The sequence below is a fragment of the Monomorium pharaonis genome, chromosome 2 (assembly GCF_013373865.1).
Source record: "Monomorium pharaonis isolate MP-MQ-018 chromosome 2, ASM1337386v2, whole genome shotgun sequence".
NCBI classification, from domain to species: domain Eukaryota; kingdom Metazoa; phylum Arthropoda; class Insecta; order Hymenoptera; family Formicidae; genus Monomorium; species Monomorium pharaonis.
The window spans coordinates 5337191-5350540 of record NC_050468.1 but is presented as its reverse complement, the minus strand read 5'-3'; the positions used below and the strand labels follow the sequence as shown (position 1 = coordinate 5350540).

The 13350-nt window shown below is 31.2% G+C and overlaps 2 protein-coding genes across 7 annotated transcripts in view; one reads left to right on the top strand and one right to left on the bottom strand.

Moving 5' to 3' along the window:
* LOC105833781 (histone deacetylase 5) overlaps positions 1 to 13350 on the bottom strand; it is a 90959-nt gene that overhangs the window by 34134 nt on the left and 43475 nt on the right. For 2 of the 5 annotated variants that reach the window (XM_012675757.3, XM_028194446.2), the window contains exons 3-4: positions 12875 to 12934; positions 6787 to 6956 (exon numbers count right to left, since the gene is read on the bottom strand). In XM_012675757.3, the coding sequence (XP_012531211.1) occupies positions 6787 to 6956; positions 12875 to 12934 (230 nt within the window). Of the gene's footprint in view, positions 1 to 6786; positions 8979 to 12874; positions 12935 to 13350 lie in introns of those variants that run through there. The other 3 variants (XM_028194445.2, XM_028194443.2, XM_028194444.2) reach the window with 3 other exon arrangements.
* On the top strand, positions 946 to 6314 carry LOC114255505. 2 transcript variants are annotated; one of them, XR_004962280.1, is made up of 5 exons: positions 946 to 2169; positions 2502 to 2706; positions 3106 to 3288; positions 3540 to 3630; positions 3815 to 6314. XR_004962280.1 is itself a non-coding variant. In XM_036283147.1 (4 exons), the coding sequence occupies exons 1-4, from the start codon at positions 1931 to 1933 to the stop codon at positions 3558 to 3560; spliced, it is 648 nt and encodes a 215-aa protein (XP_036139040.1). In that variant the 5' UTR covers positions 946 to 1930; the 3' UTR covers positions 3561 to 6314. The 2 variants fall into 2 exon arrangements, 1 of the variants encoding a protein (XP_036139040.1); XM_036283147.1 differs by having other exon boundaries at positions 3540 to 6314.

Sequence of the window (13350 nt, the reverse complement as noted above, 5' to 3'; positions counted from 1 at the left end):
TTACAATATTATCTGATTTTCGAGAATATCAGATGTCGATCGATATTGAGAATCACAATCGATGAAACATAGTTACATCCTGATGACAAAACCTTCCCTATACTCTGAGACAAAATCTTTCTTTCCTACTAGAAGAATTCACGTAAAGAAAAAATTTAACTGGGGAAATTTAAGTACAAATAAGAAAACCAAAGCGCTTTAGATCAGATTAGTTTGGATTCGTTTAATATCTGAGTTACGATTGTCTTTTTTATTCAAATTAAATTGGTTCTATTTTAATAAAGATAATTCTTTTATCTTTAAGAAAAAACCAGTTCAACGATTATATTATTTTAAAATTCCAACTAAATTCTGTCGCTGCCATTAAGGTGGCAACGAATTATTCTAATTATTATTACAAATAATGTAGCAACGGATTATTTTAATTATGTCGTTGCCAATAAAATGTGGCATTTATATAACAAACTAAAATTTCAGATGCCTAAAAAGAAAAAAAACAATCTAAAAAATATTTTATTAAACAAGCCTTTCTTTAAATAAAAATTCTTTCCTTTAAAAAACATTTTTTTTTAAATTGAATTTAATAGGTTACAAACCAAAGTTTGAAATAATCCAATTTCAAAACTTTTTAAATACAAATTAATTAAAACTGATTAATTTGTAAATATGTCATTTTTGTATTTACAATGTACTATGTTTATACACTATCTACACGAAAAGAATTTTCTCTTAAAAATTACCCTGAAAATCGTGTTAATTGTAGGACAACGTAAACCTTGAAGAATTTTACTGTACTTTTGACCAAATTTACCAAAATTTTAATAAAATTTGGTAAAATTTGGTAAATTTTACTATACTTCTAACAAAATTTACTAAAACTTTGCCAAGTTTGATTAAACTTTTCTTAAATTTTAGTAAATTTTAATAAATTTTATTAAAAGTATGGTAAAATTCTTCAAGGTTTACGTTGTTTCACAATTACCACAATTTTCAGGGTAATTTTTAAGAGAAAATTCTCTGCGTGTACTAATGACATTTCCCTCATTATAAAAATTATATTATAAAAATCGAATTAATAACCTGCATTAATAAATATTTTATTTTTTTTATTCCACCTTATAATTTTGTTTTGATTTCGATTAAAACAAACGATGCTATCAGTGGCATATTTCATTGCTTATCTTGACATTGTAATCAACTTCATCTCTTAAATGTTCTGTCAATTTACGTGTGAAAGTCCCTTGAGAAACAATTCGCTTTGCATGTATGCGTGCATGCTGAAAAATCTGAAATCGTAAAGTATCATTTTTCATTTTAAAATTTCTCGACACTGACTTCACAAATTTTATTCAGAATGGTCACAATCGTAAGTATGTATCAACACTATATTTACTTATATTGCGTAATTTTTGCGTAAGTTTTAAAATATTTTAATCAAAAATTTATTTAATGTATAAATTCTAGCTGTCTAAGTTTAATAGTGCCACGACATTGTACACGTTACACGACCTGTCAATTTTTTCTATGTTATTTTACTTATAAAAAATCAAACGTTAGATTCTCACAACAAACGTCATAAATTAATTAATTTAATATCAAAAGATTGATTTTGTATATTACACAACAATGGATAAAAATTACAAAGTGAGTAAATTCATTATATGGTGACTAGGAAATCATAAATATTCTAGTAAATTTATTCACTTTTGTAATTTTCACTAAATATATGATTGATCCCTAGATCATCGTGATAATAGTTGAACATCATTTTGCCACTATCTGTCATCGTTTACACGTCAATCTATTAATCAAAGCTCATCGATTCTGAAATTTTCAAATGATTTGGAATACCTTGCGGAAAAATATTACATTAACCAATTGTATTCAAGTACTGATTTAATCAAAGTCGATTTAAAGAGAAAATTGTGAAATGAATGTCACCGAATATCGAATGAGAACCCTCGCTTTTATTATGCCTCCGAGTGAAGGTCCGATCTCGGGATGGAAAGGATGTGCTCTTCGAGTTACGGTGCTCGCAGTAGGATTCGGAATTTACATTTTGTTGTTCAAGAAGAAGAATTTATCCAGCGGAAGATTGAGTTTACAGAGAACTCCAAAAATTCCAATCGAACCAGATGACAATTTAAATACCGAATTAAAAGAACTCAGGTATATTTTTAAGAAAGATAAATCTTTGTTTTACACAAATATTTTACAGCAAATTAATACAAAATGCAGAATATTATTTCACCGATTCCTATTTTAATAAATTTACATTTATTTTATTTAATAACATATTTTTAAATTTATTATTTTATATCTGCATAATCTGCACATCTATTTCATGTCGTCCACTTTCGTGAACATTTATTTTATATTTTTAATAATTCAGCCAAACTTGTCCTTTACAACTCTTATGTTTTGCAATTTGCGGAATGAAAGCTATACATGTTATAAAATACATACATATGTGCAATGATGCACTATCGTTTACTTGGTAGCGATGATAGATCCGTAGTAACAGACAATGGTGAAGTCTGCCCCATCTGTTTGGGAGAACCGAAGATTGGTGTGAGACCTCTTTGCGGTCATTTACTATGTGCAGAATGCCTAGCAAATTATTGCGATGTTAGAATCACACCTGCGCCGCCACCTTGCCCATTATGCAGAGCACCGTTGAACTCAGTGGCCTTGGCCTGTGACTTTGTTAGTATAGCACGCATTCACTTTCAACAATTCCACCAAGGAAAGTAATAATAGTGTCCTACTGAGTGATATGCATAAATAGCAAAAATAAGAAATAAATAAAGAGGAAGAAAAAACAAAAAACAATCAATATTTTCTCCTAATAGGAAAAAGATATTTGCCTTATTTTCAGATTTCATTCTACTTATGTCCTACCTAATAGTTATTAGTATAATAAACAAAGTAACATTTTTATTTTAGATTATTGCTCCTTCTCTCTTTACGTTTCAAAAATATACATATATTCACATTAAAATATTTGGAAACGTAATTGAAAATTTTTAGTATAAAAAAACTTACTAGAATTATGAGTATATTTGTATATAAAAATTTACAAATGTTAAATTAATTTAATCATAGGCTATCTTAGGTCCTAAAATGATAGACCCAGACACTATTATGGTGCAAGATTGGATACGCAAATATAATAATCATCGAGGTTTAGTGACACCGGTATGGCCGTTTTTGACAACGCGACTTGTCCTTTTCTTTAATATCTTGACTTTTTTTCTGATTGTCGGACTGCTCGCCACGAGACTTCAGGTTGAAGAAATATAAATTTTGCTTTAAAATTCTTACTAAAACAGTTTGTTTGTCAATAATTAAAAAAAAAAAGAAAAATCATACAGTTATCATTACGTGTCATTTTCATTATCATTATTGTTTTTAAAATAAATAATACAGCCTTTAAAAACTATTGCAATTTATTATTAAGAAAAAAAAATAAATAAAAAATATATAATAAGACACATTACATATGTTAATAATTGTACTAATATCCGATTCGCATACAGATAATATCCTGGGAAAATTGAACGTTACATATGTGCTTGCATTACCGATATCGATAATTGTGTTAATTATACGCGTCTATCAAAAGTCAAGGTTAGTTGCAAGACGAGCGAATTTGAATTTACTGGTATGTTTCAGAATGTACTATTGTACTTGTACATCTTGCGGTTTTCAAGGAAGTTAAAATTTATTTATTATGCTGTTAAATACACATTGATATTAAGAAATTTGTTGCAACCTTTGTTTAAAAATTATTAATTAAATTTTTTTATTTCAGAAAAATAGTCAAGTTCTTCTTAAGGAAACATTAAAAGTATGAATTATAAAAACATCTTCAATTGACATGCAATAATTTTGACCACTATATTGTATATTTCGTGTGGAATAATTAATACCTTGTCAGTAATATTTTAATATGTTAATCAATCCAAAACAAGATTCACAAAAAATAACAGCAAATTTTTTTATCATTTTTCTTCTGTAATCTACTATATTTATTTTTAAATGTATAATGTGTCTGTAAATATAAAAAGTGATATAAAATGTGTATAACAGATTTTTTTTCATGTATTAACGATAAATAAAATATGTAAATTTAATAAAATTATATCACAAAAAACGAACAATAGTGTCAGCACTGTGAACTGCGAAAATGCTGGTCAAGCGATATATGAATTCTATTCGCCAAGCGGGTGCATTATGCAATTGCATGTTCTTGTACTCTTAAATTTTTGCCGGGCAGGATCGATTAGTGGATGGGATTTCGGACCTGCAAGCACACCACATATAGAACGTTCTAGCTTGCGTTCTAAACATTAAGTATTAATTATTTTATTAAACAATTTTTTAATCCAACCGCTGGCCCTTCAATAGGAAGTATGATGTGTTAGCAGTTCTGATTGTAATTTTTTCGCAATTCTTAAGAGTATGTAAAACTCTTATAAAGAGTGAACTTTAACTCTTATGGAAAATTATGAAATGGAAAATTACTCGAAAAATTGTAGTGGAAGTATTTTCATTCTATAAATTGTTAATTTTTGGGGGGGAATCGGATTTACTACAACAAAATACTGCAATTGCAGAGAGTATCATATATATGAGAATACTTTCCGGAGTAGATTCTCCGCAGCGTTAAATCTGGCCTTCACGGAAATATCGATGTCCTTGAACTTAATTGCTATACTAGAGCAAGTGCGATCGATCGAATTCAATCGAAACTCAACTGTGGTAATCTAAACTTTATTACATATTCTGAATAAATTTCTGTAATAGTTATCTATCGTTGTAATTTATTATAATATTCAAGAAAGACATGGAATATAGGTTACTACTATCAGTTAATGTTAATTAATAAAACGTCTTGATTCTATTTTTTTTAATTAACAAAATGTTTTTTTCCATTAAAAATTATATATCAGAAGAATCCAAAGGTTTTGTTTTTACTTATTAAATTATATTATTCCTATATCGATCGATTTTCACTTAATATTGTTTATTTCACTATAGTTGTACACTTTAATGCAAAATAGAATTCTCATAATAGTTTCTTATGTTTAATAGATTTATATGCTAATTTTTTAATATACTTTCTTAACAAATAAAACGTTTTTAAATGTCAGAATCAGATTTAGTATTTAAAACTTGTATAAAAAAACCATCTTTCTTTAGTTCCAAAAGCTAAAAAATCGTCTTAATCTCTAAATTCCAATTAATATATTATCACTGATTTGTGCACCGAGAAAAAGCTTTTTGTTGCCAAAACAAAAGCAAGGATTGCTTAGAAGGAACAGTTACCATTGTAAATTATTTCTCATCATTTGTTATTTTAAGAAACATATTGTCTAAGATACAAATCACATTTGTTCACTTAGAGTTCAATGGCTACAACAGCAAATCACATTTCTTCACTTGGAGTTCAATGGCTACAACAGCAAATCAAACGTAACAAATCATTTGTTCTCACAATAGAGTTATTTGTTGTCCCACAATAATGTCAGCAAATCATTTACTACAGTAGTTTCTGTCTTGTTAATTTAACAAAAATATTTATCTCAGTGTGTATACTTATAACTGTGATAATTAGTGGGTATTTACTGTCTTTTAGTGATTTTTGCTTTAAAAATAAAATCACTGAAAGATCAATGTATTTTTAGTTCACTAATTAACAAGTTATAAATGTACCATTGAAAATCAGTGTATTTTTGATGATAATGTTTTTGGTAGTTATACAGATTAGAAATATTAAATAAGAGTAAGATTATATTAAAATTATATTATATTAAATAAAAATAAGATTATATTATATAAGTATATTTATAGAAATATTAAATAATAAGTATCAATATTTCTTATTTAATAAAACTCTAGATGTTGAAAGAAATCAAATGCCCTATTCAGAACAATTCGGACTTCATATTAATTTTGATTAAAAAACTATTTTTTTTAATTAAAAAAAATTATAAAATTTAACATCGACCATTAACTCATACATCAAAAAGAAGCCATGAGCGCTCGTTCTATTATTTTTCGATTTTAATTGAAAGAGCAGTCGCTATGTTGACGATTGCACAATCTAATATGAACGTACTTTTTGTGATAGAATTATTGTAGATACACTTTGGCGGACGCCCGCCTGAACATTGAAAACTAAATATTAAAAACTAGAATCATCGAAGTGACATTTTTCACAGATTCTATCTCGAGATCTCGGGATTAATTGCACCGATTTTATTCGGACTGGTCGCAATCAAAAAAATTTGTATCATTATATGATTAATGTTTTATTAGATTTTTTATTAAAACTTTCATTTTCAAGATATTTAAATCAGAAAATCGGACCAAACGAAAACTCAAGATAAAGCTACGTGGTAGCGTTTCAACAGTGCCGTAGCCACAGGATATTTCACCCGATAATATGTTTTTATACAATTGGCGCGACGTTACCGCGTCGTTTGATCTAATATTTATCAAAAGAATTATTCAGAATTATTCGACTGTAATGTTGAGTGTAAAAATTAGCATCCTACTTTTTAATTATTACTTTAACAGTATTAATCGTCCGGGCGAACTTTTTTATGTAAAGATAAATAATAAAGATACTTCTTGTACCCTTGATTGTCTAATTATTCTTCATCTTACGAATGTGGTTTTGCTTGCAAAAGGTTACAAACATATTTTGTAACCCAGCCAATTGTTTAACAGATCAATATTGCGTGTGATCTAGCATAAATATAATCGGTTGTACATTACCTCGAGTATCTTCTGCTGCAACGCGTGTTGGCCGTGCATACTGGTGGCGTCGACTGCTGGAGCGTGATAAGCGCCGGAAGTTAAGGTGGCTGTGGCCGCGCCTCCTCCACCACTGGCACCCAAATCTCGCGGTCGCGGCATCGGAGAACCCGGCGTGTCTCTGGCCATCTCTGTGCACAAACAACAACAATACGCATCCGATAATACGTGATCTCGGTGAATACCGTCATCGCCACTACCGTGTTGATGGATGATCGTTCCGTGATGCTGATACGCGCCAATGATTTTTACGCCCGAGCTTTCCGTGCGTGGATACCAATCGAACATGTTCGCCCGTTGCATGTAAACCCGCATACTTAGTTTTTTTTGTAGAATGCTTTTCTCGTTTCTTTTTTATTGATTTCTTTCATAAATATGATTAAATCGATGGAAAGTTGTGTTTCGCGACAAATTGATTTCAAATTAAATTTTCACAATTTTGGCGATGTGAAACAAAAACACTGCGCAATGCTTTATCCATAAACTAAAATATATTGGATTACAATATGCGTGGAAAAAGAAAAATAAAAATACTCGTTGCGATCAATTGAGATTTCGAAGTCGCAATAACTGGTATTAAATTCCTCGACGTATTCCTTCCACCACTACCGTCGTTGAAAAATCACTTCTAGTCTCACTAATTAAAGTCTCGGTCCATATTATCAGTACTCTTACAATAACACGATAAAAGATTCACTCGCTGTTAATTAAATGCGCCCCGCTCGTTTTCAAATCAAATCTTGATTTGTCCTCAAACGTTGCGTCGGGAATACGCGATTGCTCTTGCGTGCATTGCCTTGTATTGCTTTTTCTTCATTTCTTTTTTCAGGTATCGCGAAAACGTGGGTCTTCCCTCCTGTCTTTTTTTTTGAGCCCAATCATCGCGTCCAGCGCTCGAATGACAACTTGAAAGGGGACACCTGTGTTTTTCCTCCCGTTTCTCTCGCGGTATCTTACGGACGATCGAAAAAGAAAATCGTAGAATTCAAGTGTGACGGCGCGGGCCGCACGTTGTGATATTTATCGCTTCGATACTCGCTTGCGGCGCGATAGCGCGGTTATTTTTAGCATTTATTACGCGCAATGCACGCGCCACACACGAACGGTCGCGCTTATCACTCCCTGGATTTGCGCGACTCTATTACGTTTTTCTCTATTTTTTTTTTTGCACCCCCCTTCTCCCACTTTTAATGTCCCCGTTTGATCATACTCAGGATTTAAAGGCTCGCTCAGTACAGTTCGAGATCCCAATCCGAGGTGGAGGGACTCTCGGAAGAAACCACCTGCCTGCGGCCGCTCTGCGCCCGTGATATTTTTATCGCCAGAGATCCAAGTTCACACTTTGTCGCACATCGCTATGGCGATTACTGGACCGCGTCGCCGATGTGTTTGCGATTGTATTAGCAAACAAAAATAAAACCTTTCGAATTAAGGAAGTCCAAAGTATCGGGTGTCGATAAAATCATTTCGGTTCGTGCCAGAGGCCATTACGGGTTTCACTTCAGCCGCTCGCTCTTCGCGAGCATTCCTAATCTTGAATTCCAAAATTGTTCCGTTGCGCTTTACTTACGATCGGCCCCCTGCGATTGCCCGACGGAGGCTTCACAGGTGGGATATTCGGCGCAGAGTTTTCCCGCGTCTCGCCAGCACGCGTGTGCAGGAAACGAGCGGTAACGAGACAAGGGAGAGAGGAGGAGCTTTATATACGCCGGCCAGCTCGGCAAAAGCAACGGTCAACGCTAAATTTAGCTCGCACTGGAAGCGATTACGCGAGCCTGGGAGCGAAGATGAGGTGAGACAAAGAGGGAGGAAGCGAGAGGGGGAGATTATGCGACACGAGAGAGAACCGGCGCGAGTAGAACCGAGAGGAGAGAATACAAGATTACCCGCTTGGTAGACGGATCGCAACTGAGGAATCGCGATCACAAATGCCTCTGATAATTCAGGCGGCGCGCGGCGAGGCGCATCAAAGCGGGGAACCGCGAATATATTGGCCAATCATGAGTGACTACTCTGCACCGCTCTTCACCGGCGAGAATGTTCATATAAAATTTATCCTGAAAATCACCATAAAAACGATTGTATTTCAAAAAATTTTTGAAAATGTAATATTCTCTACTTTTTAAACATTTACATTTTGTATTTTAACACAGTAAAGAATGCAATTATTATTTATTTTTACTAAACTGCGTGTAGTAAAATTTCAATGATTAAAAAATATGTTGAACAGTTTATGATTTTTCATTATTTTAAATGGAATAAAAAATTTAATGGGAAAAAATAAAGATAACGATAAATATACACAATGGCTTGTACAAAGTTTATCTTGTAGTATATTTTTAGTTTGACTTGTCACTCATGATAGTTTCATCTTATACTATGATAAGTTAATTAACACGCTGTTTATACCATAAACACACAACATATAACGCAATTTATCAATAGACTTATTTAAAAAATGGTGTAACATTTAAAGTAGAAGACTCGTGATTAATCTAATTTCACTAACAATAAGATAAATATGTTTCAAAAGACGATATATTACGTGTTACATTAAATATACATAAAGAGAAATTTTGTTCATAATTATATTATAATGTATATGTAAGAAAATTTTGTCGAAAGTTATAAAAATTTTGCCTTGGAACATTTTAAAATATCGCCTGGTAATTTTTATTAAACAGTTTATGTAAAGTTTCTTGTATATTTTAAAAATTTCTATCATTACTCATAATATTTAATAGATTGCCAAGTTGTTACAAACTAATCATCACACATATTAAAATTTGTAATAAATTTGTAATAAAATATAACGAAAAATTCCCTGTATAATGGTATACGTGCTCTCCACTAGACTTTACGTTGACGTGAGCAACGAGGAAATCTGTTGCAAGCAACGTAAATTAAGCTCAAAGTAGAAATTAACTTGCCACTGAGCAAGCGCGATTAGCGATGTAAGCGATAATAAATAAGTTTTTCGCTACCTGTGCACCAAAAGTGGTCCTTTTCTCCTGTCAATTCACATTCAGGGACCACACTTTGACGCACAGGCAACAAAAAATATTGCGTGTAACATGTACAAATCGGCTATTGCCCATTCGTGCGGGTGAATGCACTTACGGGCAATAACCGCACTTGTTGCACAATATTCTTGTTACATTTGCGCTTCCATATCTTTTTCTCATCGGGATCGAGTTGAACCGCTTCTCTAATTCAACTTCCACTCATATTCTAATAGTGGACTGTCAAAAAAGTTTGCAAATTTTTTTCCTCTCTTTACCTAAGTTATCTATTACTTAATCTTGAATATTGTAAGCAAGGAATTGCGTTTTCTACTTTTATTTTTCGAACAAAAGCTATACTTATAATACAAAGTCTAAAGTCTAAAGGTTAAAGGTTAAAGATTAATAGATGGCAAATGTAGACATTTGATATTCATTCAAGATTCTATTTCTACTTCCTTTAAAATGACTATCAAATCAGCATGAATTTCTATGAAGTTACTTCTTTCAATAAAACTTTTGTGCGAAAGATAAAGATCTTCTTGAAATCAACATGATTGTTTGTTATTCAAAATACTATTTATTGCTCGAAATACCGTACTCTTATTGAAATATACGATTCTTTTTTGGCGCTATGACAAACAAATCTGACAAATGCTATTGTATATTTCTTAACAATAATATAACAAAGCTAATAAAGATAAAGAGAATTTTATAAATCAATATAATTGAGGTAGATATTAATTTAGAGAGCCAATTTTTATGTATTGTTCAATTTGTTTAAAAGAGAAATAAAATAAATATTATAAAATATATTTGTTAAATCAAAATTAATAATCATAATCACAGTACATTGTGTAACGAAAGCAGAAAGTCGGCTTTTTCAGTGCGCGGAGTGAACGCACGAACCGAAGGCGAGTAAGAAAAAGTCGATCTGCACGTATTGCACATAATATTTTTTGTTACAAGTACGTCGAAAATAATCCTTGAGAGACACGAATTGACAGGTTAACCAAAGTTACGTTCGCGAAAGCGATGAAGCGTTGGTGATTCTGCGAGAGTGGTAATTCTACCGTATACGTGTCACGAGATGATGTGCACGCGGGAGTGGTAACAAAGGCAAAGGTATGTAAAGTGATCAAACCTGCAGAAAAAGTCGTGCTGGTAAAATTTTCGTCACGATTTACGATCTATTAGATTAAAGGATAAAAACTGCATGTGTAATAATGTTTTAGTGTTATTATTACACTGTAAAAGTCGGAGTCTTTACCCACAAAAAGTGACACAAAAAGGACCACTTTCGACGAACATATAATAACAAATATTTTAAAATAATGTATGCACAAAATTTGGTATGACGCATAGGATGTTCGTGCATGTGTGTATAAAGTGTCCATTTGAAAACTTTCTACAATTATTTTATGATTGATTAATTTTTACAAAAAATATCAAAATATTGTAGTCAATTTGGTTTCTGAAGAGAATATATAAGTGAAATAAGAATATATAAGTTTAATAAATTCAACCATGTTGTTTTATCTCCTCTTTCTTAGAATAACTGCTCCCCTTCTCTTTAATAATTTATTAAATATCATGAATAATATGTTAAATATAATGGATATTCATTCAAGATTCTATTTCTACTTCCTTTAAAATGACTATCAAATCAGCATGAGTTTTTATGAAGTTACTTCTTTCAATAAAACTTTTGTGCGAAAGATAAAGATCTTCTTGAAATCAACATGATTGTTTGTTATTCAAAATATTATTTATTGCTAGAAATACCGTACTCTACACTCTCACTCGTGCCTTCGAAAAAAGCCAGAACTCTAATCAGAACTATACTTCGATGATTTGGAGAGGCCAACTTTACACATTCCTTTATGCCCTTGTTACATAATGTATTAATATTACTTAGTTAATCAATTTATTTGAATAATTAAGTTCTCTACAGAATTACGTCTTAATTTTGCCATCACTTTCTACTACAAAGTTTAATTTTTGAGCCTAGTTTCTTAAGCGTTCTCACTTTATATTGTCTTACAAAAATATACATTAATTATTTATTAAATATTTATTACAAAATATACAAAACAATATAATATAAAAACTGCTACACTATTAAATAGAAAAGACTTTCTAGTTTACATTTATGTAGTAAAGAAGTTTATATTTAGCTTTTGCTTTTAGTTATTTTAAAAAATATAGTTCAAAAACAAGTGATATGATGGTATTTGAAGACCTTCTAATACTGCGCGCCTCCTCCCTCCCCTCCCCCCCCCCACACACACAAAATGTGTGTGTATTAGGCAGTTATATTATTATAAATAATTTAGAGATTACTTATAGATAGGTGAACCTAAAAGAAAGAGATGTATAGTATAGTACTGAAAAGATTTGGATAACAAATAAAAAATAAAAATTATTGTGTTTACTAAAATAATAATATTGATCAAACAACAAGATCGAAAGATGATTCAGTAAATTCGAAATATGTAGATGCGCAAATAGTTTGACAGTAATATTTCGTTTTCCGCCTTCTCTACATCGATTATAGTTATACTGTCACTATACCAGTTATACCAGTTATTACGACTTGAAAATGGCATTTCTATTCTCGAAATCTGTACTCGCTATTTCTTTTTTGGCTGCTTCATAAGTAAACGGTTCTAAATACAACATTGCAAATGTGTTTAGGAATAAATTAACTTTATGGATAATCTTCATGCGTGTTTATTTTGAAAATTACGAATTACATTACGTTCATTCACGAATTATATCTTTTCGGTTTGCATTGTAAAAATAATATAAACATACAGAAAAAAATAGAAAGAATACAAAATTTTGATAACATCTTTTTCTAAATTATTACTTCTCATATACATATCCATTTACATATATTTATATAGAATGTAAAGTTTTGATAACTTTACATTAATCAGTTTAAATTATAGAAACTATGTTGTATTTAAATACGTATAAATAATTAATAATTCATCTGTGTAGAAGAGAAAATTTTCACGGATATAAATAACAAAAATATTCACCCTTTTGAGGCAGATGCGTGAAAGCAGACGTGATCTCGACACTTCTGTAGCCCACGTCTTCTGAAACAAATTACAAGCGTTTTACAAAACAACGTCGACAGTTATATAATTGAGAAGAAAATAATGGAGAGGTTTCAGCTCTTGTATTTTCAAATGCAATCTACATTAATTTGCAAATAAATGTAGCAATTCGCGCAAGCAACGTGCATAAATAAATAATAGCGGCTGTCGTTTGACGTCAATTAATCCAAGACACGGAAAAAGATGCCCTGGGCTGGGGCAAACTATCGTGAACTATTATATCACGATTGATATCGGCGTCACACAACTTCTATTATGTTCGGCTTATCTTCGATTGTAAATTCCTGCAATCTTACACAATTTTTATTTAATCTTTCACGTATGTGTAGATAATCAAATAAAAAATCGGATCTTGATAGTACTTGTACTTTCGATAATTGGAGCTTTGGTTGTAT